At 42.3% G+C, this 22,945-nt stretch overlaps 1 protein-coding gene across 9 annotated transcripts in view; it reads left to right on the forward strand.

Annotated features, from left to right (window-relative positions):
* Nucleotides 1-22,945, forward strand: part of KLHL29 (kelch like family member 29) — a 387,462-nt gene that overhangs the window by 353,118 nt on the left and 11,399 nt on the right. For 8 of the 9 annotated variants that reach the window (XM_072036502.1, XM_072036500.1, XM_072036498.1 and 5 more), the window contains 4 exons: nucleotides 1,364-1,546; nucleotides 4,246-4,426; nucleotides 13,247-13,440; nucleotides 21,310-21,454. In XM_072036502.1, the coding sequence (XP_071892603.1) occupies nucleotides 1,364-1,546; nucleotides 4,246-4,426; nucleotides 13,247-13,440; nucleotides 21,310-21,454 (703 nt within the window). The remainder of the gene's footprint in view (nucleotides 1-1,363; nucleotides 1,547-4,245; nucleotides 4,427-13,246; nucleotides 13,441-21,309; nucleotides 21,455-22,945) is intronic. The other variant, XM_072036506.1, reaches the window with a different exon arrangement.

A 22,945-nucleotide genomic window follows, 5' to 3' on the forward strand; every position in this document is an offset into this window, starting at 1 on the left:
TTTTGCATATCAACGGCATTCATGGAGGCACAAAGGATCTCTAAACACCCTTTGTGGACTCACTGCAGCATGTCGCACGCTCTCTCGAGGTCATTGATTATAATCAAGTTATGTCTCGCACAGGTGATTAGATTTTCTCGTGTGTCGCAAAAATAATGATCTCTTGTTACCGAGAAATATTTATTTAAAACCGTACAGCACTTTCACTTAATAACTTGTAAGAGAGTAACCTTGTTGGAATGACACAAATATGTATTTTTTAAAAGTTAATGAGGAATGATGATAATCCATTCTTGTAAAGAAGCATTGCTCAGTGCTGCACCTGCTGATCTCTCTGGCTGGCAGGCTCACTTCTGGGCTTTTGACCCCCCTGCCAGCATGCACTTGTCTCTGAACTGGGCACCTTAACAGATCACAGCAATGGGTCTGGCCACAAGCACAGCTCCTGAGGTGGCAACTTCTTCCAGCTCATGGTCTCATGAACCTGTTTCTGAGCCTACCCCTCCTGGCAACAAATTGCACCAAGGCTTACAATTGCCACGGAAAGATGTTAACACTTCTGCTAAGCACTGAATCCAAACTATCCCCAGTACTTTGGGGCTAGAGCCAGAAAACACCTGAGAATTAAACTGTGACCCATCGCTGGAGTCCACTGCAAGGCCAAGTCTGGGGAGAGTTTCAGCTCAGATTCAGCGTAGCCCGGGCTAGGAGTAAAGTGGAAGTGAAAAAATGCCGAGATTTGCATTATAAAACTTTTGTCCAAAAGGTTTGGGTAGCAAAATGTCCGTTTATACCAGCAGAGAATTTGGCTTGCTGTACACCTTGTGTGCTGTAGGTCAAACTATCCATATGGAGAAGGAAATTCATGATGAAGAAATATCACTATAGGCTAAATCTGCAGATGCTAGCTGTGTGAGAACACCTTCAGGTTAAAGCCCAAACATCCTTTACGTGGATAAAGGCCAAGCTCACTGACGTCACAAGCCTTGACAAAATTCCCGTTTTCTTTAGTGGAACAAAGATTTGATACGTGTGTGTCTCACCCAAAGACTGGGGAAGTCAATGGGCATCTTTACAGGGAATATTTTTTTTTGTTTCTTTCCCCCTTGAATTTTGTCCAGATGACAAACTATGTCCCCAGTTATCCCTACGATGCTTGCATGTTGCTCCTCACCCACCACTCTCCCCACACGTACTCCCTTTTTTCTCACCCTTCCTGGTTTAACTGCACAGCCTAAGACAGTTTATACTATATCTATACAACAAGTTAAAACTGCCCAGATTGCTGAGTATTTTTGATAGGCTCCTGCCTGTTTGAGAGATGTCACATTTTTTAAATACTGTTTTGCTTGTTGAATCCTAGGTGTAGCTGAGGTGATAGTCTTAGTTGGGGGTCGTCAGATGATTGGCATGAATCAACGAGCTTTAACAGCAGTCACTTGCTTAAATCCTCAAAACAACAAGTGGTACCCCTTGGCCAGCCTTCCCTTCTATGATCGGGAGTTTTTCAGCGTGGTCAGCGCTGGAGACAACATTTATCTCTCAGGTGAGCAGCAAATACACTGGGCTGGGAGAAAAGTTTCCTCCTTACAACACAGGCAGTGCAAACAAAGAAGGATGTGCTGCTTCTGGGGAAAATAAATTAAAAAAATAACAGACAAGTGGGAGGGGAGGTTGGGAAAGGGACGAGGGATTTCCCTGCTTTCATTATTCTCCATTTCTCTGCCACGTTAGCATTCCCTCAAAGCAGTCAACAGCAATATTTTGCGTTTGCAACGTGAAGAAAAGAGGTCTGACAACCATCAAGCATGCAAAGAGGTTTCAGTGCCATAGTAACACAATTTAAAATATTGGCTGTAGTTGAGTCTAAATGGTGGGTTATGGAATTTGAGACAGACAGGCTGAACTACTGAATATGTGACCTACACTTACAGTATTTGCTTACAGGAGCATTCACTTTGTGTACTTGTTTTTGAAACCTCTCTTTTGACAGTAGTCACTAGCCCTATAATCTTCTTAGTTTCAATGAAACTGAGACCACGCTCCCTAAAAGGCTTTAACTCCCAAAGTAGCTGTCTGCTCTGCGCCTGCAGCATCTCAGAGTCTGGTTATTCACAGTCTTGTGGTACCTCTGCTTGGCTGGAAGGCAAAAAGGAATTCCCACCAGGCGATGGCTTGAACTGATGGCAGCAGAGTGGAGGTTTTTTGATGAAGAGAGGAGCCTGGGCAGGGAGGTGCCGATGTGTGCGAGCTGAGGATGGAGCTGGGAGCACAGATGAACCAGGCAGTACCAGTAAGGGGTTACAGCTGTTGTCTTTTCCTGTATGGAGTCCCCTTGCTGCATTTTCCACAGAAAATCACTGCCTGTGGTGTTAAATTCCATTAATACTGCATAGAGGCCCCAAGGATTGATTGGAAATTTTTTCTTGACGCTTTTCACCCATGCTCTTTTTGGAGCTGGAGCAAAAGCATTCAATGGAGCTCTTAGTGAGAGGCTGACTTGTAGTTATTCTTAGCTGAGGCACTTCACAATATGTAGAGATATTTTAGACTGTGCCTTACCTGCTGGCAAAAGCCACTGAATCCTAAATTCAAAACTTCTTTCAGCTCTTTTCCTTGAATCTGGATGAATGAGCTGATGGTATTCAATGGATAAAATAGGAAAGCTGGAAGTCCTGCATGGCTGGAAACTTAGCAGACTGCCAGTGGTATTTTGTTTTGCTAAACCATTAAGAAACAGGAAAAAGGGAAGGGGAACCAACAAAAGTGGGAATGAACTCCCCACAAGCTTCAAGTACTGGACTCCACACTGCATAGCATAGTTTTGGAGAGCGAAAAAGGAAGGAGAAAGCCTGGGTTTGTCATTAAACCACAGAACTGAGAGTCTCATTTCTTTTCCTGGCTTCATCACAGACTCCTAGTGTGGTCTCAGATAAATCATTTAACCTCTTTGTGCTTCAAAGTGGGGATAGCGAGACACCCACTAAGTAGCTACACTAGACGCTTCAGTCAGAAGTTTAAAACTGACCAAAATAAACATTTCAGAAAACCAATATAAATATTCAGAAAGCCGACCATATGCTGGGCTGCATCCAAAGCAGTGTGGCCAACAGATCACGGGAGGTGATTCTCCCCCTCTGCTCCACTCTCATGAGACCCCACGGGGAGTGCTGCGGTCAGCTCTGGAGTCTGCAACACAAAAAGGACATGGACCTGTTGGAGTGAGTCCAGAGGAGGGCCACGAGGATGATCAGAGAGCTACAGCATCTCTCCTATGAAGACAGGCTGAGGGAGTTTAGGAGAAGGCTTCAGGGAGACCTTACAGCAGCCCTTCAGTACCTAAACGGGGCCTACAGGAGAGCTGGGGAGGGACTCTTTGTCAGGGGGTACAGAGATAAGACAAGGAGGAATGGCTTTAAACTGAAAAAGGGTAGGTTTAGATTAGATACAAGGAGGAAATTCTTTACTATGAGGGTGGTGAGGCACTGAAACAGATTTAACAGAGAAGCTGTGGATACCCCATCCCTGGAGGTGTTCAAGGCCAGGTTGGACGAGGCCCTGGGCAACCTGATCCAGTGGGGGTGTCCCTGCCCATGGCAAGGGGGTAGAACAGACGATCTTTAAGGCCCCTTCCAACTCAAACCATTCTATGATTCTGTGATTGCACTTGAGCATCTGAAATTGTTTTACAAGAGCAGTACATCTGGTTCTTCCTTTCATCAGCAAATGAAAATAAATAAGGAATTTGTCCCTGAAAATTAGGCAGCAAGCCTACAACGCAAGCACTGGCTTTGTTTTGCCCATGTTTGTGCTGCTTCAATCCATCACTGTGTTAAGCATTTAGATTTCAGACTGGACTGTGTCTCGCAAGCCAAGATAGTCTCTGCCTCATGACACCTTCTTGCAAGTGTTGCAGTAATTTAATAGACTGGAAGTTATTTATGAACATTGGAAAGGGTCTATCCCCTTACGTACTTGTCCCTCATAGTCTGACATCTTGATTTCTTCATGTCATCTAATAAAAAAAAAAAAAAACAGCCTTTGGGACTCATGAATAAATGACACAGATATGCATCATCGGAACAGATGCTCAGTATTGAGGGTGATTTATTTTAATTAGTCAAATGTCATTTGAAGAGTTTTTACTTTGTAACTGGCTTTGATTGCTGTGCGCAGAGCTGCTGCCGTTCCAGGAGCTCACATATTTCTCCCCTTTTCTTTCCCTTGGCCGCATGCTGGTGCCAGGCGGCATGGAGTCGGGTGTCACGCTCGCCGATGTCTGGTGTTACATGTCCTTGCTCGATAACTGGAACCTCGTGTCCCGAATGACAGTCCCCAGGTGTCGACATAACAGTCTGGTGTACGATGGGAAAATATATACCATTGGAGGGGTCGGAGTGGCAGGCAACGTTGACCATGTGGAAAGGTAAAAACATAAAAAAAAATGTGGCTTGCTGGTGCTTTGACTCCATGCTATGTTAAAGGATGCTTCTCCTTTTAAAAGACACGTCAAATGTGCTGTACATGTTAAAATAAGCTTTTGTAACAGTTAAGAAAGGAGGAAAATATGCAGGATTAGATTTTTTTTAAAGCTTCAGTGGAAACCATTGTTTCAAAACCAAAGATGAAAGCTGCCAGTTTGTTTGTTGGTTTGTGCAGGGGAGGGAAGGGAGGAATTAAGCTTCTTTGGACATTTAACACAAATTACACAATGAACTAATAAATGTCCTTTGAATTTAGTACTGATGGAAGTTTTTACAGACCACACAAAAAAAAAAATATATATATATATATATATATATTTTTTAAACTGAAAAAAGCAACAGCAAAGTCGGTTTCTCACATGCACCCATCTGCTAAAGCAACCCAGCCCTGGCCTGGCTGGAAGGAAGGTCCTTCCTTTGGTGCTCTTGGCCTGGAGCTGGGACCTACCAAGTTCAGAATAAAACAACCAGTAAATGGAAACAGTTTTGAATTCCTGTCTGAGAGGGACTAAATAGAAATGGAAGAGAATGGAAACTTTCCTTTTCAAGAGAATCCAGATAGAAAAATTTTCCTGTTCTCACATGAAAGTTAAAAAAAGGAAGGAACAGAAACAAAAAGATTTAACAAAGTAAAACTCCAAAACTGGCTAATTTCATGTCAACAATAACAGTCAATAAAACATTGTATTTTCTGTGCATATCAATATTTTCATGAACAACTAGAAATTGATGAATACTGAAATGCAGTATAAGAATATTCCGTTCCAAAAAGATCAGTACATCCTTAGCCTTACCCAAACACTTAAAAATGCATTCTGACAATAGATTGATGAGACGTTTCTGTGAAATACTTTCCCTTAGTGAATCTGGCAGCCAAAAATACAAGTTTTCTTTCTTTTTTTGTCAGTTTTAAGTGCTGAATTTGACTACTTCGGCAATATTTTGAAGCAGGCAGTTCCCCGTAAAAGTTGCCTTAGCAGACAATCCAAAAAGGGATATGTCGTTAAGCAAGATATGCAAAAAAATAAAATAAAAAATGCATTTTTCAAAACAGTAGGATTAGAAGTGTTTTCTACCTATTATTTCTGGATTTGGGGCTTGCAACATTTATGTTCCATTAATGCAGGAGATAGTGTGTTTTTTTTTCATTTAAGTAGGTATCACAAATACTGAATACCAAAATCTATATTGAAAAAAGCTTCTTCATGTTTCAAAGTCAAGCACTCAGGAAATTAGGAAATTTAAATTAGGAAAACAAAAGTTTCCTTCTGTATCTCTATTTTTTGGTACAATCATGTGATCACTTTTTTTTTTTTTTCCTGAAGGTTTTCTGCCTACTTCAGTGCATGGGACAGATCAGTTCAGGGAATTAGTAAAGGCAGTAGCAGGGGGGAAGCATCAGTAAGACGTCACATTAGGTCTTTAAAGCGTAGAGGATGATGCGGGTGGACACAGAGCAGATGGTACCTGTTTTATGCATGGCCAGGAAGATCTGTCTGGTGCTGAGCGATCACTATTCACATATGGCCCTCGTTTTCTGTTCCTCTGTCTTCACAAATCTGGCATTATTTTGCCTTGGAGACAAAATTTTGCTATTTGACATAATATCCACTGGAAAGAAAATGTGTTGTGGGACAGGGTCTGCAGGTAGCCTTCCCTCCCAGCCCAGGCACGGTCTGAACTGACTTTGGTGATACTCTCAGCAAGTCGGGGAAATGCAGGCAGCAAAGAATGAATAATAAATAATAGCGAATGCTACACAGGAGCATTGCTTCGCTCCTTACTCTGAGCTTAAGGTGGGCACTGCCCCTGGGACTTGCTTTGAAGAAAATCTCACTGTTTTATGCAGGTCTTTTTTTTTTTTTTTTTTTTCTGATTTCTGAATGCATTTGTACTAAAATTTAAGTCGGGACATTTTTAGCTAAGAGCCATGTTTTTGTGAGTGTGGGAAGGTGCGAGCTCAGGAAAGAGATGCAGTCTTCCGCTCCATCTCTCAATCAAGAGGAACATCTAACTAATGCTACCACAGAGAGGTGTCTTGATAAATGTCCTTGATTAAAGTATCTGCTTTAATTTTTCCCAGTCTCATTTCTTTCTCTGCTCTGATTTTCATGGCCTCCCTTTAGCAAAGCATCCAAAACGTTGGCCAGCTGAATCAAACAACATTAACCCCTCTTGTTCCGTGTCACTGCCATCACCCATACTCTTACTACAAATGACATTGCAGTCTGCAAAGTCACACTTGGTGAGCCCAGCATGGCTCAGTGAGAGCAGCCTTGCTAGCTTCAGTTGTAGCAAGCCCACCAAGAGACTTTTACATAGGAAAGTAGTAGATTTCCTCCCTATCATTTCAGTGCATGCTGTCTCTACCACAATAAGGATGCCTTGTCATGGGGATTTGTTAAACCCGTGGTTATAATTAATCTGCTATTGTCTGTAAAGTGACTTGCAAGACACAGACAGGGAAAAAGTGCAACATGGCCTCTTTTGGGTTATGCCAAGAGCTTTTTGGATGTTTCCTTTTTTGTTCTTTGTATTAAAATGGCAGTGGAGAATTACGGAAGCAAAACATCCCATTGCTGAAGCTGTGTGTTTTGGAAAGGATGTTTCAGGGGTCTGCTGTTAGAAACACAGGTGAGAAAAAGATGACCTTCGTAGCTGTACTGAGCAAGCTCACACCTTTTCAGACAAAAGCATTTCCCATTTGGACCAGGCAGCTAATTTCTTTGAGTGCTGAGTAATTTGAATAGTGGGAATCACTGTTCCTACTTCTGCAATGAGCCACCTGAATTTGGGTTGCAACCATTAGCATATATAATAACGTCATTGTCATTGCTCAGTTGTCTGCTGTCATATACACAGTTAATACACACCTCTTGCCTTTGTCTTCTCTTTCTTCTCCCCATCTCTACAAAGAGATGGCTTTTTCCCACTATATTTCTGTGGGGGTTGCACATTCCTCTGCAAATGTTTTTCTAGGGTTTTGGATGGGACACTGAGATGCCATCTCTCTGGAGGGGCAACCTCTCTGTCATTCCAGCAGGTCTTACAAGAGCACTGTATTAAAATAATAATAAGGTGCCACTGTCACATGCTTCAACTTAAGTGATGCCCAGAATTACATTTACCCCTGAGGTGGACATTTTGCCCCTCAGTGTTGAATTTCAGGACTATGCCCTCTTGAGTTTTTGGTTGTTTTTCATCCCAAAGGAGGCATCTGAGGTTACATTGATGTTGCTCACCCAGATAGAGCTATGGGGACTTATCCAGGCCATGATACAGTCCTGGACTGTGCCACCAGTGTGAAGAGCAACACACTGGACACCCTCCACTCTCTGAGCCATCCATCCACCACCTCCCCTCATCCACATACATCTTATCTTCACCAACATTTTGCTTTCTGCTTACTTCATTAACCCAAGTGTGACCATGTCCAGCTTTGACCAGATTTCAATGCGTTTTCACTGGCCTTGTGGAGGGCACATCTCTTGTCCACAGGGACCTACCCTGACTTCATCAGTTAGCAGCCCCAGAGCATGGAGTCTGATGGGTGTCTTGCCACAGCTGGTCTCCAAAAATGGCAAAGATAATATTTTCCACCAGTTTTCTTCTTGTTCTCCACCTGTGTTTTTCCTGGGCATTTTTGAAACATTTCATCCTAAATGGTTAAAGTTTTACAAAGATGTTTTTGTTTTATTTTTTTAAAACAGTTGTCAGACCATATTAGCTATACATGCTATTACCTGGTTGCACCTAATATATCTACTGCACCATTAGAAAACATTAAAGCAAGTAGGGACCATCAGACTCCTAATGATTTATGGCATCTGCTCTTGAGCGCTTCTGTCTGTGCTTTCAGTTGTGTCACTGATGCTGAAGGGTGCAGCCTCAACAAGAAATTCTGGTGCCACTTAAATCAGTGGGTGTTTTCCCATCAACTTCAATAGGGCTGAGATTTTTTTACCCTTTATCTGCCATTTGTCTGCAAAGAGACAGTAAAGTTCTATTTTGACGGATAATATTACAGGACTACCACAAACAGACAGGTGGGAGTCATTTATTACTCATCTTAAAACAATATGCATGTGCCAGACTGGCTGAGTTATAAGTCTGTTCTTGTGAATATACATGGGTATACATTTAGGGAGAGTTATGTTTTTGGAATGGCTGTTTAGGAAAATAACAGCATGACTGCAGTTCTCAATCAAGCCCCTCTGGCAAGTTTCTGTGTGACAGGGAGCGAGTCATTAGGTATTAGGCGAGAGAGTATTACACTTTCTGTCTTCTTCTGAGATATGAGTTGAGTTGGGAGGCGGAGAAATGAAGTGGATCCACGAACTAGGTTTTTAGATAATGGATGGGCCTTGTAATATATGCAATTTGAGAGCCGAGAAGACTGCATATGCTGACAAGACAATATATGTGACTAAAAGTGTGGAAATGTGGGTGCTTTGTGGTTATTATCTGTTTGAAGGACAGAAGAAGATGAATCCCCTTGACCTGACAGCACTTTTACAATAGGGTTGTCTAAAACTGGGAGATTACTTCAGCTGGCAGTGTGTACTTGGAAGAGAGTCTAAAAAATTCAATGTAAAAATAAGCCTTAGAAGCTTTATAAACTGCTTCAGAACCTACTGTTTTATTGATGTGTTAAGAAAATTAAATATATAGCCTTGTCCAAGAATAGTTTCTTAAGCTCCTCAGAACAGTCAGAAGAAAATAAAAAAGGCAAAAAATAGTAATCCATTAATATGATTTTAAACAACATGTGAATCATCTGAGGAGCAGATCAATATGACACTGTACAGCTTTATTTTAAATAGCAGCTTTCCTACAAACAGAATTAAATAATGTATAAGAAACCGGAGAGTGCATGTCTGTAAGCTACTGACCGTGTTGCAAGGATTTTATAATGTGAATAAATATGCCATATTTATATGGCTGTTCAATCTAGAAGGAGAGAAATGAAGGGGTGGGGTGGGGGAGCTATTTTCAGGTACTGGAGGGATCAAAAGTCAGCAAGGCAGAGAAGCAAATGGCACAACTTGAAGTGACGGGGTTTTCTGCTGTTAATATCAGGGTTGTAGGGGAAAAGCAAGAAAGGAGGTGCTAAACTAAACAAGTGAAGCACGAGGAGGATCAGGCCCAGAGCTGAAATCCTGTCAGTGGAGAGTTCTGAAAAGTAGCAAGGTTATTTCTGAGAGTGTTTTCTTCACGCCTGGGCTGTATTTTCTGCTGGGTTCAGATCATTTGCCATATCAGGGGTGTATAAATAAAACATAAACCAGAGCATAGTGCCTGCACAAGGGTCAGGTGAGACAACACAGCTCGGTGAAGGAGATGTGACAGGCAGGGACACACACGTCCTGTGCGTGTCGAAAGCCTGGTGTCCAGAGCATGGCAGGGCCATGGACTGCAGGATGCTGGGCTGCACACGGGGCAGAGGAAGGCATGCAAGGGCATCTGTGTAACACCAAGTGGACTGCCAAACCAGGAGTCTGTCATCTGAAAGGAGATGTCCTTGAAGTTTCACATTCTGCATACTGGGTGGGCCTACTAGGCCTACAGCCAAGGAGAGGCATGGGCACGCTGGGGCTGGAGGGAGCAGTGGAGGAGAAGGAAGAAAAACCTTTGCATGGCTCAAAGCCAGCTCCCATTAAGTCTCCATCTATGGCTTCAAGCAGGGGAATCAAATGCAAAACTTGACTAATAGAAAGCGATCAAAGTGATTATTTTTTAAATCAGTTCCCTCCCTGCTGGCCCCTGAGTAGAGATGGTGTTAAAGGCAGCTGAAAAGCCTCACTAGCGCCAGAGGTGATGGAGAGCTGGCATCACTGGAGATGATGTGGCAAAAGGAGAGGCCAGAGGGCAGAGAGGTAAAGCAGGTGTTGTTATTTCCTATTCTTTAAAAAGGTTACAAAGATTCAACTTTATTAATTTTTAAACCAATTTAGTTAATCTGGTGCAAATCCGTCTGTGAACACATTAAGAGCTGACTTGAGCTAGACCAGAATGATGGAAACCTGCTTTGTAGGGGAAACTTAAGGAGCTTAGACTACTTAGTTTATCCTATAGAAGGTGAGGAGGTGACTTTATTATTTTCTGCAAGTCCATATGTGAAAGAGAGAGTTTGACAGTAGACATTTTTATAATCTAACAGAAAAAAAGACTTACTGTCAGATGGGTGGGAGCTGAAGCAAAACAGAGACTAGAAATCAGGCCTACCATTTCGCAAGGAGGTAATGAACCAGAGGAATAAATTCCCTGTGGATGGAGGAACTTGAAGGCATCTCCTTCTCTTTTTCAACCACAGGAGTAAGCAATCCTCTTAAGTAAGTGAAAGAGGCAGCCTGTATAAAACCTAGTTGGGTAGTGGTGTTGGGTGGGCAAGGACTGGCTGCCACCTGCTTTATGGTTCACTGGCTTTTGAAACCAAAGGACACTCAAGATGAGCATTTTTAAGCTATTCCACTTGCACTTGTGTCCTGTAGATTTGCAGCCTTTGGCTTTCAGCAGATGAAGTGAAACTGGTCATTTTTGGTTCTCTGGTTGCAGATGAAGGAGAGCAGAAGACAAAAAGACCAGTTCTTGTCATTGTAAAGTATAAATGGAGGGTAGTGGGGAGGTCTCTAGGGTCCCAGTGAAATTCATTCAGAAAAAGAACTTTTGTTTCTGCAATTTGAATCTTTCACCAGTATTCCTATAAACGTGATCCTCAACCGCCCCCAACTCCCAGCAAATTTGAAGGATATAACCCCTCCTTTGAAAACGTATTAGGAGGATCAGAAAGTCATTAGAAGTAATGTGTCTGTCTTGGAAGCAGCAGTCTTCCAGGTATTTCTGCCAGAGCCAGGGAAGGCAGCGTGGCTGCCCACCACCTTCCCCTCTCAGACCCTGCCCTGCAGACTGTCCACAAACATTTCTGAAGTTTGGACTGACAGCGGTGCTAAGTATTGGGTGACAGTTACAACTTATATCCCAGGAGCTGGGGAGCTAGAAAGAAAATCAGTTCTTTTCAGCTGTTTTTTTTCCCTCAATTTCTTACCAGTTAAGCAATTCATTAACCATTTTTATTATACACATCAAAAATTGAATTACCAAACCCAAAACTACTGCAGTAAGCAAGTTAGCAAAGTGTAACCCAAAAGTAGCAAAGCAGCAGGTTTGCCTATCTGCTAGGATGCCAATGAGTGCTGCCTCGAGGGCTGTGGGCAAACGCAGGAGATGCAGCATGTGGTGCCTTACCTGGAAGAGGTTTGTGTAGCCAAACATGCATCTCCAGTCTCGGTTTTGGTGGGTTTGGTAGCAGACTTTAAGAATCAGCACAATATAGGTGTGTCGTCCTGAATGTTCCCAGCACCATGCTGTTTAATCTCATTACATTTCTCCCCTTTGATCACTTTGTTGTAGATGAATTTAATTTCTCAGTTACTAATTTCGAGCATTGTAAAACGCAGTTCTCCATGCTCATTAGAAGGGACTTTACTCACTTCTTATTTTTCAGTTGAAGTTTGCCTCCTTTTCCTCATTTATGAGTGTGTTAATTACTTCTGGTTATATTACTTGGAAACTCATTAATGCACTTTCATTAAGCACATTAGTTTGTGCTATTTCCACCATTTGTTTCTTTTGTCCCTTATATTTTCCCCAAGTTTAGGCAGTGAGTATATGAGGGACATGTTACAAAGGGAGAATTCCCCTGTCGCTAAATCATTTTCTACAGATGGATTTGTGGCCGTGGATTCATTTAATGTTTGCATATTGCATATTACTAATATTAAGAACAAAAGCCCCGAATGGGTGAAGAGGACTTCTGTTCCTGCAGTACACAGTTCTGAGTAATTGCTTCACAGGAAAGTCCTCGTTGACTGAATGTGCCATTACATGGAAATATTGAAGCCTAAAAATCACATTATTTTCCGCTGTCTCCAAGACTCATTTTAGAGCAGCTATTTGGATCCCTGCCACATTATCTTTAAAAAAATTGACGTCTGTACTTGTGACATTGTCTAAAATGAATCTTCATCCATGGATTATTAACTGCACATCCCTTATGGTCAATGGCTTAATTAAATCGGATACTGATGACCTTAAAACTAATTTAGCACTTTCATGCATACTCTTTTCTGTTTGGTTCTTGTCAAATATGGATGCAATAGTGAAATCTTATTCTGGCATTAACATTTGCAGCATCCTGCAATGAAGCACATGGTTTGCACAATAGAAAATAAATGGAAGCAACTCTCTCTGGCACAAAATGTGCATCACTGGTCAGTTAACTAGAGTAAAAAGAGCTATCGTGTTGCATTATAGTGCAGGTGAGATGTGTTCCACAAGCTGAACAACTGAAGTATATTAACAGCTGCCTGCCTGCGGTTGCTATTGGATATCACTGCACTGATTTGCAAGAATAATCTCATTGTATAGTCGTTAATAGAAATTAATTAGTGGAAGACATCTCAACAAAGATGTCCTGAGTTTCTTTAGCTTGGACTATAATCAGATTTGAGAGGCATATACAGAAAATGGGACTAGCTTTCTCTGGGCTTTTATCAATGTTTTAAAAGCTCAGAAAAGGCGTTAATTACACTATTTACCAAGTGGTTGAATTTGTATGATGTTAGAAAATACATTTCCACCTCTGCTTTTCTTCAGCTTGTCAAGCTGCCTTTCTCTTATATCCCAGCCTGCTTTCTCTGCCTGTCTATCCTCTTCAACTGGCATTGCATCATCTCAGCTCACTCCAATTGCTCTCATCACAGGTACGATACAATCACCAACCAGTGGGAGACCATCGCTCCTCTGCCCAAGGCCGTGCATTCGGCCGCTGCTACTGTTTGTGGTGGGAAGATCTACGTCTTCGGTGGGGTGAACGAAGCCGGACGAGCTGCCGGGGTCTTGCAGTCCTACATCCCCCAGACTAATTCGTGGAGTTTTATAGAGTCTCCAATGATCGGTAAGGGGTTCGTGTTGTCAGAGCAAACTCATATTATGACAGAAATCTCTGTGCTGAAGGTATTTTAATGTCTTTGTGCAAAGCAAATTAGTTTTCTTTTTTTTTGGGGGGGAGATATGTTTATAGCAGATTGGCAGGAATGCATGTATTTTATACCAGAGAGGCAATTATCTGGTTCTTTACTGAAGGCAATTGTCACTCATTAATACAACTAGTTATCAGCTAGAAGTGATGAGTTCAAAGTAGAGGAGAAAGGAAAGCAGTTATTAGGTATGGACAACTAGCAATTTTAGATCCAGAAAATCGTGAAGTGCAGTGAAACTTCATTCTAATATCATGTGTTGCTCCATGCTTAAAACAGCACTGCTCACTCAATGGATTATTACTCGTGTTTCTGTTAAAATGGCTCCTCTCTGGTAGGAAGAGGTGGCCATTCTTAACAGGGATTTATCAGTGGTGTTGAAAGGCATACATGCTTCAGATTCTGAGATGTCCAAGACATGTAAATTATTAAAACTGTGTTTATTAGTATATGATGCCCTTGAGCTCTCTGAACTTTTTACAAGATAGAGCAAGAAACTCAATTTTATAGAAAAAGAGCAAGAGAGTCCAGATTTCCCAGGGTAGAAGAGAACTTCAGAAGTACAGATTTCCAAAGTTATGGTAGTGCTCAGACAATTGCAGTTGATTTGCTTTCTGTACCAACTTGAACCCTGAATTTCGAGGCTGCTTCTGGAAATGCAATTTAGCATTCAGCCACACAAGGATGTTCATGCAGGTGACAGCTGACCCGGACCACGTGTCCAAAGAAACAGCTCTCGTGCAGTCATCACAGAGAAGCTGTTTTAGGATGCCTTGCTTTTGTGTCCTAAACCCCTTTGTTGTGTTGAAACTGTGGCATGAGATGCTTTGAGTAAAAATCATGATCTCAGTGTTCAGCCTGGTAGATGAAGTATGAACAGCAAGCAATAAATTACACAAATATGGTTATAAGGTATCCAGATGTGGCCTAGGCACATTCAGGAAGCTAGAGTAAGCTGCTCTTTTTTTTATGGTAGCTCTTTACAATTATTATGACTATCTTCTTGGAGTTCCCTAGTAAAACAGATCACAAGAAAATGGTCCAGCCATGGCCGTGAAGACAGCACTGCTGCTTTCCAACTCTCTTGCTGCTGTTTGTGTCCAGCCTAACTTAACATGACATGCATATGATGCAGCATGAAGTGCCCAGCGGGAGGGCGTTAACCAGCAAAAGTCATGTTTATGTAATACAGCAGTGCAAACAAACCTATTTCCTGCATTTTTCCATCACATGGCTGCAGCTGCCACTGTTCATTTAATCCACTGACTGACGGTGCGAGGTTTTCCTACACTCAGGGTGTATTGCAAAAATGAATGCATTATGCAAAAAGGTACTCCTTTTCCTTACCAGAATAGCACAAGTGCCACAGGAGCTAAGAAATCATTCCCTGGGCTCATTAGACTGTCTAGCAGGCGTCAACACTATGCGTGCTTTGGAAAAATCATCCAAACCATCCAGAGGTGGGTTTGTCACCCATTGTTCTAACGCCTGTGTACTACCATTTCCTAACAAAAACACACAAAAGACACCAATGAAGTTAAAAGACAGTGTTTATGTTTTCTTGGTGTAAACAAAGTTAATTAGTTAAGTTGAAGGCATAAAATATATGATGAAATGCAGAGTTGCTGTGTGCCTTTGTTCAGAAATATATAATGCCAATTTATTTGCAAATGAAGTAAAAGAACACAAAGTCTGAAAAATTGCACCCCAGTGGAGAATGTCTGGGAAAAAGAACTGATGTGATGCTTGGTCTTCTCTAAAAAGGCTGTAGGAATATTGGAAATATATTTTTATTTCTCCAGCTCTACAAGAACCGTAGTATCACCTGTACTTGTATCCCCAAACAGTCTCCCCAAAGAGCTGAGTGATACTCCATGTGCAGTGCAGTCAACCTTTACTTGAAACAAAGAGGGGGTAGGAGTCTTGGACTACTTTTTACTAAATGCAGATGAGATGAAATGAGTTGAACTCTAATACGATCGTTTCTGGGGTAACTTTGACAGCCTCAAAGCCTTTTTGTGTATATTTGTGGATTCTTGAGGTGTCTCTCGAGAGTAAGTAACCTGAGACATCTGACAGTGAGTTGTGTTGTTCAAGATGACTCCAGAGATCAGTGAAGCCTGTTCAACTTCAAATGGAATAACAGATTATTTAAAAACACCTCAAGTATGTTCAAATATGCAACAGTAGATGCCAGTATCAAAAGAAGTCTCTGGAGATCTTTAGACCAGTGGTACCTGTTTCAAGTCACTGGTATTTTACAGCCATCAGCGAGCTGAATGCAGCATGGCACACGTTTGAAGCCGACACATCCAGCTCTTCCAAAGCATCGTGTGCAAGCCTAACTCACAGCAGCACTGGTGTCAACCATGGAGAGGGAAAGGGGCATTTTTAGGATAATCTTAATGGAGGTGAAGGAGGCTGGATATTCTTGTCTGTGTAGAGGAGGTATGAAGTGGGGACTGATAGCATATCCACATAGATCAGCCCCTGATCTCTTCTGCCTGCCTTTCTCCTCCAACTAACAGTGAGTTCACCCCCAGTTTTCATTTATTCCTTACACTTCACTTGGCATGAGGTGCTGGGACACCTGTGGGCAGTAGGTATACATGTAAAACTAGGCTCACCGACACGTTGCACAAGTGCTGTGGTAGCCTGGGGGTAGAAAAAGAGTTTGATTACACACCTCTCTATTTGGAGAGGATACTCTTCCTCAGTTCCCCATCCTTCGCCCTGCTTCTGTCCTTCCCATCTGTGGAGCCAGCAGATGTTCCTGCAGCAGCACAGCTTGATATTACTTGGATAGCGGAGCCTCCCAGGGCTTTTGCACTGCATGTTTTTGGTAAGCCACCTTGCACGTCCTCTTGTGCTTGGAGCTTTAAGAAGTTTACTGGTGTTGGGCCAAAGTCCTACAAAGTAAATGTGCCCAGGCTACATCCTTGTAGTGCTTGTCCTTCCATTTCTTAGCAGGTCATCCTATATAGCTCTGCTAAAAATACATTTCATGCCCAGCTTCCTAAGTTTTGTCCTATTTAACAAGTTGGCCACAGACGTGCTGAAGTCAGTGATTGTAAGTAAGCCTAATTATCTTGTCACTGCATTTTAGTTCACGTTGTGCCTTCATGTCAGGGCACTAAAATACACCTTTTTTGATACGCTTAACAGTCAGCATCTCTACTGATGGAATTACAAGTTTTGATTGGTGTTTCAGGACTGTAAGTGTTTATTCTTCACCACTACTAACTTTTAAAATCTACTGAGAATTATTGGAACACAGAGGTCAAAGATCTACGAGCATTTCTGGTTTCTAATCCAAGTAGTGGTTTCTAATCCAGGTTCCTCCCCATACCATTTACTACTGGAGTAATATGTCAGACTGAAGTGGGACATAGACTTAAGAATGCAAGAAATACCTGGAAAATGGTGTTAGCAGCATCTGGGCATTTCTACTTCACCATCCTCTGTCTTAGTTTGGTTAAAATGCACAACCAGTCCCATGAATTTGGGCGTCACAGGACAAATCAGATGTGTTTTTGTCCTGTCCTTCTTCCCAAGGTCTAAAGTTCGGTATTTGTGCTGTGGATTGGGCTGGCTCTCACCTAGAAGTCTCAAAGCAATGAGTCTCGTGTAGTTATGAGAAATCAGCTAGCATCTCTGTCTTCATGTGGGGTGATGTAGCTTGGCTTCCTCTTCTCATCTGCTGCATGTTCCCCACCCATCAGGCCCATTCCTGGAGCACACCTGGCCATCATCATTCCTTATCCCGCTGTCTCCTTCTTCTGTCTCCGCATTCCCTGGGGAGCACTGGTTTCCCCTCACAGTGACAGCACCGTGGCAGAAGGGCTGACATCCGAGACCTCGCCACTAATTGCAATATCTGCACTTCAGCCTCCCGAGCTCTGTTACGGAGCAGACTGCAGCCTCCCGACTGCTGAGGGACGCTATCTCATCCATTACTATGCCATTCCTGAGCTTGTCTGCATAGTATTCAGGGAGGGGAAGAGATGCTTGCTATTAAAAACAGATTTGGATCCTATTAACTCATCTTCTTTCTCGAATATGCTTCATCATGTGGCTCATTCTCATCATTCTCCACACCCCAGCCGCCCACACCTGCAGGGAGATCCTTTGGTAGGGGCTGTGTTAGGTCTGGTGGCTTGCTAGCATTTCTTCCTCCTGACAAAAGTGTTGGGTTTGGTTTTAATAACCTGTTTCCATATGGAGTGCTGCTGCCATTCATTTTCGTGCCACTTCAGGCTCTGACTGAGTGCTTCACTGGAAGGCAGCATAAGGTCTGTAAGTAATCATGGAATGGAAAGCAGATCTATGATACTTGACCATGTAATGTACCAGGAGATATGAGAGCCATAAAACACATCACAGACAGCATGTTGTTGTTAAAAAGAGAGGAGCATATCAGTAGGTTAAATTATCAACCCCATGTGAAGTACGGCTCTGGCTCAAGGATTGTGTTTGAGTGCATACCCCTTCCTGCAGCAACTCATCGCTATTAGAATAGAAATATTTGTATGTTTTCCTACTGCAATAGCAAAGGAGAGCAATGCTATGATGTTAGACGTGTAGAGATACCCCTTGTCTATTATTTCCTTTACATTTACTCTCCCCTTTCTTCCTTCCCTCAGGCAGGTGTTTGAAATAACCAGAGTTCTGGCTGTGTCCCGTGATAACCCTCTTACCCACAGGAGCTTCTGCTCACACCCAGGAGCATTGACCAAAAAGCCCAACCAGCACATGCTTTTGCAAAATCAGGGTCCCCCACCACCTTGCACTATCATCATGTTACAGACCAGCAGTGACCAACTTTGGGGGCTCCTGGGTGTTTGCATGAGGTTACCAAGTCCTGGAAAGGGTAAAGGAAGGACACAGGTAGCACCTGGGATGAAGCAAGGTTGCAGATTGAAGGAGGTCACCCACACTTAGATGCCAGCTTGAGTTTTCCAAGCTCCTTGTCTGTGAAAAATTTCTGCCTCCATGGTAACAAAACAAGAAGTAAAATACACGGCCTTCTCTCTGCCGGAATCTGGAGGGGTGTCCCTCGTGTCCTTCTGCCATATCTTCATCAGGATCTGTTCCTCCCGTATCTGTGGCTCTATGACTGTGTCCTTTTACAATGAAAAAAAGAGAAAGGCTTAAACCAACCCTGGTGACTTGACTTTTTTTTACAGGACTATTTGCTGTGAAATTCTCCCTTCCTGAAAGAAGCAGCAGAGATTTCCTTGTTTCTCAGTCTCAGGCTTACTTTATGCCAATTTATGAATTTGTAGCTAAAGTCAAAAGCACTAAAAAGACAACAGATAGGTGATGTATTGCAAAATTGATGAGAATCGAGCATGATTGCCTAGAAAGAAAGAAAGAAAAAGAAAGAAAGAAAGAAAGAAAGAAGGAAAGAAAGAAAGAAAGAAAGAAAGAAAGAAAGAAAGAAAGAAAGAAAGAAAGAAAGAAGGAAGGAAAGAAGGAAAGAAGGAAAGAAAGAAAGAAAAAGAAAGAAAGAAAGAAAGAAAGAAAGAAAGAAAGAAAGAAAGAAAGAAAGAAAGAAAGAAAGAAAGAAAAAAAGAAGGAATATCACAGTGTCTGCTTATTTAAAAAGAAAAAAAAAAGTCACTATAAAAATAACCAAGGGGGTTCCCTCTTTTCCTTTGACAAAAAGGAATGTGAAGTCAGTGATTCAGTCTCCTGAGAAGCCGCTCTTTCTGCCTTGAGGGAGCCCCAGATAATCTCCCTGTGAGATTTGGGAGTTGATTGCTGAGCTCTTTTTTTTTTTTTTTTTTTTTTTAATGCACAAGTTTTATTCTTCTGCAAAGTAGTGCTAGTTGAAGGGAAAAAAAAATACAGGAAAATGTGATAATTAAATATGGAAAAATTCTGATGAGTGTCTTAACTGGAAAAAATATCACATATGCAAGCCTGATTTGGAAAGGGATGTGAGACGAGTTGTTAGGACAGATAAGTCTTTCTGATGAATTATAGTGGCTTAGTGGCACCGAGAAGAAACTGAATACTCCTTGTTCTATTTTCTGGATGAATTAGTTTCTTCCCATCTGTTCCCAAGGATCAGTGACATTTTCCTAATACATCTGTGTTTTTTGACATATGCCGGTAGACGCTGAGAGTAAGAGGAGTCCACGTTAAACCCGTAACATGTTTTGTCTGTGTTCACGTCGGGTGCTGCAGCCCCATATTTCCCCCAAACTGCGCCAGACCACACTACAGCCACGCTGGAACAGAGGCAGACACCACAAAACCATTAATTCCCTTTTAGTTTAACAACTTCAAACCCCAGTTAAGGAAATTACCACTCTTCTGGACACGTTCAGCAACTTTTGCTTAACTCCTGTCAAATTAAATCTCTCATTACATTTTTTAATGGAGTAAGATGGTATTAAAAGAACCAGGGTTACAGTGCCAGCCAGGCAAGAGGTAAGAGAGTGCCAAAAGTAAAGTCACTGGGGTTGGTTTAAGCTCATCTCTTTCTTTTTTTTGTAAAAGGATGTGGTTGTAGAGTCACAGATATGGGAGGAACCTATAGAGCCCTTGGACTCCATATGGAGGCCATTATGGGCAACGCAAAAGGTGGTGGCTTTCCTCTCCAGCGTGCTGCACTGGATACTTCACACATGGCCAGCAGCACTTTGTCCAGGCTAATTCTCCTCTGGAGATGCAAGAGGATCACCCTTTCCTGAGCTACATAAATACAGACTTGGGAGAAGCTTTAACATACAGCTACTCACAGAGAATTTTTATAGGAAGTGCAAAATGTGTCCACTAACACCAGGATAGCCACCCAGGAAATTGCACTTATTTCTTAGAGAACTAATTGTGAGGCATATTTTAACTCAAGCAATGTATTTTCCCGTCTTTTGTTCCCAGACACTACTGATTGGTTTCGCTGAAATGTTGATTAAAAAAACTGTTTCGCATTAAGACAGACACCATCGTGAGAAATTTCAGCCCAACTGGCTCATATTTAATAATGTGCATATGGCGTGATAGCAGCATACGGGACAAGTCAACTAATTAAATCAGAATTATTTTATTCAATAAATTATGGTTAGTATTTCTAATAATGTTGCAGCTAACTGAGAAGTTTTAAAGCATCCTTGGAAACTTTGATTGAACGTGACTTAGGCGAAGGCACTCGCTTAATTTCAAACCCCGGTGTCACACGGTTCATTGCAATACAGACTGCTCGGAGGTACTTCACACATCTGAAAATAAAAATACAGGTGAATGTGCGAGACAGATGAAGGAGAAAAAAAAAAAGTCAGGTCTCAGAAAATCTTCTGGATTGTGTGGGTGACCTTCCCACAAGCAAAAGTAGAATACAAAAGAGAATCAACTATTGAATATTATTAAGTGGGACTCTGCACTGTGGGTTTCTTCTGTACTTAGCCGCTGCGCAGAGTTGGGAAGCATCTTAGTTAAAATTTGCAGCAATTCAAAAGTCTGAAACAACTTGACATCTTAATTTCATATGTAAGAGTGGTGCTTTCACAGTGACTCCATTAGGCTCTGCAAGAGGATAATTGTACTTTACCAGTTTAGAGGGAGGTGTGTACTGGGGGATGAAGGACTGATGAACTTTAAAAGTGCCTTTGAGAACCGTAAGAGAGAGGAACAAAACCAGGAAAGATTTCCTCATTTTTCTTTCCCTAGCCTTGGAGGTATGAAGAAACGTGACTTATCTATAAATAAGGGGAATGTATAAATAAAAAACAGTCTCCAAACCTGAGCCTAAAACTGATCTCAGTGTTGCTTTCCATTGACAGATAACAAATATGCTCCTGCAGTCACTCTCAATGGGTTCATCTTTATTCTTGGAGGAGCTTATGCACGGGCAACCACCATCTATGACCCAGAGAAAGGCAATATTAAAGCAGGTCCCAACATGAACCACTCCAGGCAGTTCTGCAGGTGAGAAAAAACATTCCAATTGAATTACCTTAACATTTTCTGCTAATAAATAAACTAATGCTGCCTAATAGTGAAGGGGCAGGGGAAGGGAGGTGTGTACTGTCTGGGGTTTTAAAGTACGTGTTTAAAGTCCTTTAAACTACGTGTTTAGGGACGCAACATTTTCCAAAGTGTACTTCTAGCACCTTGCTGTGGTTCATGCGTCTCCTGATATTCAGGCACTGTGTGTCGAGGGCAGGGCCATGCACGGGACTCCTCCAGCTGAGCACAGTCACCCTGTTTTCCTCACTTTGCCCCGTGTAACCAGAGGATGAGAAGTAAAGGCTGTAAGAGAGACTGCCATCATGTGGGACTGGATTTTGTTATCTAGCCAAAAGAGCCTTGAAAGGGAAAAAAAAAAATAGCACCACACGCTGCTATTAATTATTATTTATTGCGTGTCTTCGATTGCTTTTTGGGCTCGCTTCCCTGATCCCAGTCACAGGTTTAACAAACTTCCCAAACTGGCAGACAAAAATAAAACTTGGCAGCCCTCACAGGTACTGGCAGGACTTAAAGGCCTTCTAAAAAGTATTGCATTACTGGTACGGAGAGCAGAAAGGCTGGCTGGCTTCAGGCATCACCTAGCGCCAGCCCTTTGCGGAGCACCTACCCGTGTTTGGGGCTGGCTGAGCTACCTGTGCTGTGCCAAAAAGCCATCGCTGGCTGGGGGCCCTGCATAGGGACAAGAAGACCCATCTCCCCTTCGAAGCTGGGCTTGGCGAAGGCTTGGTGTTTATTTCCACAGCAGCAGTGTCTCGAGGCTCTGAGCAAAGCCAGGGCTGGAGGGGTTGTGCCTTGTGGGCAGGGATAGAGAAGTGGGGTGGCCGCAGGGCCGCCAATAGCCCCATGTCTCCAGTCCCTGTTGGCCCGCTCCTTAGACAAGGGACACCTCTCACACCTGTCCTACAGCAGAAAAGTGCCTCCGTGTTTCAGCTTGTGGTTAATTTTTGCTTTGGTGGAGGAAAAAAAAATATATTTTCAAGAAAGCACATTCCATTTCTCTCTTTTTGCTCTTCGTTTTTCTTGTTTTCTCCCTTTTTTACTTCCTTTTATTAATTTAAGGAGCGCCCTCTCTTGGCTGCTGAAGCCAATTCTTGTTTCAAATGGGACGTTAGCAGAGCATCACACACAACCACTTCCCAAGGTTTCTGACACTAAGGGATGCTTTGTTCTGCTACCCACAAACAGCAAACTTTCTGGTTGATGAAGGAAGGTTAAAAAAAGGCAGTGTCCTACTTCCTAGCTGTTGCTTCAGCACCGTGATGGTGATCCCAATAAATTGGCTTGGCTTAAGCAGAATATAACACCCGTCAATAAAAAGTAACTTCAAACTTTTAAATGATTTTTTTTTGCCAAAGCCTAAAGCAATCGTCAGCACAGGGGGCTGGAATCCTACAGTTACAGCGGGATAGTCACCAGAAATAGGAATAGCAAAATACATCCTATTTG

The sequence above is a fragment of the Anas platyrhynchos genome, chromosome 3 (assembly GCF_047663525.1).
Source record: "Anas platyrhynchos isolate ZD024472 breed Pekin duck chromosome 3, IASCAAS_PekinDuck_T2T, whole genome shotgun sequence".
NCBI lineage: Eukaryota > Metazoa > Chordata > Aves > Anseriformes > Anatidae > Anas > Anas platyrhynchos.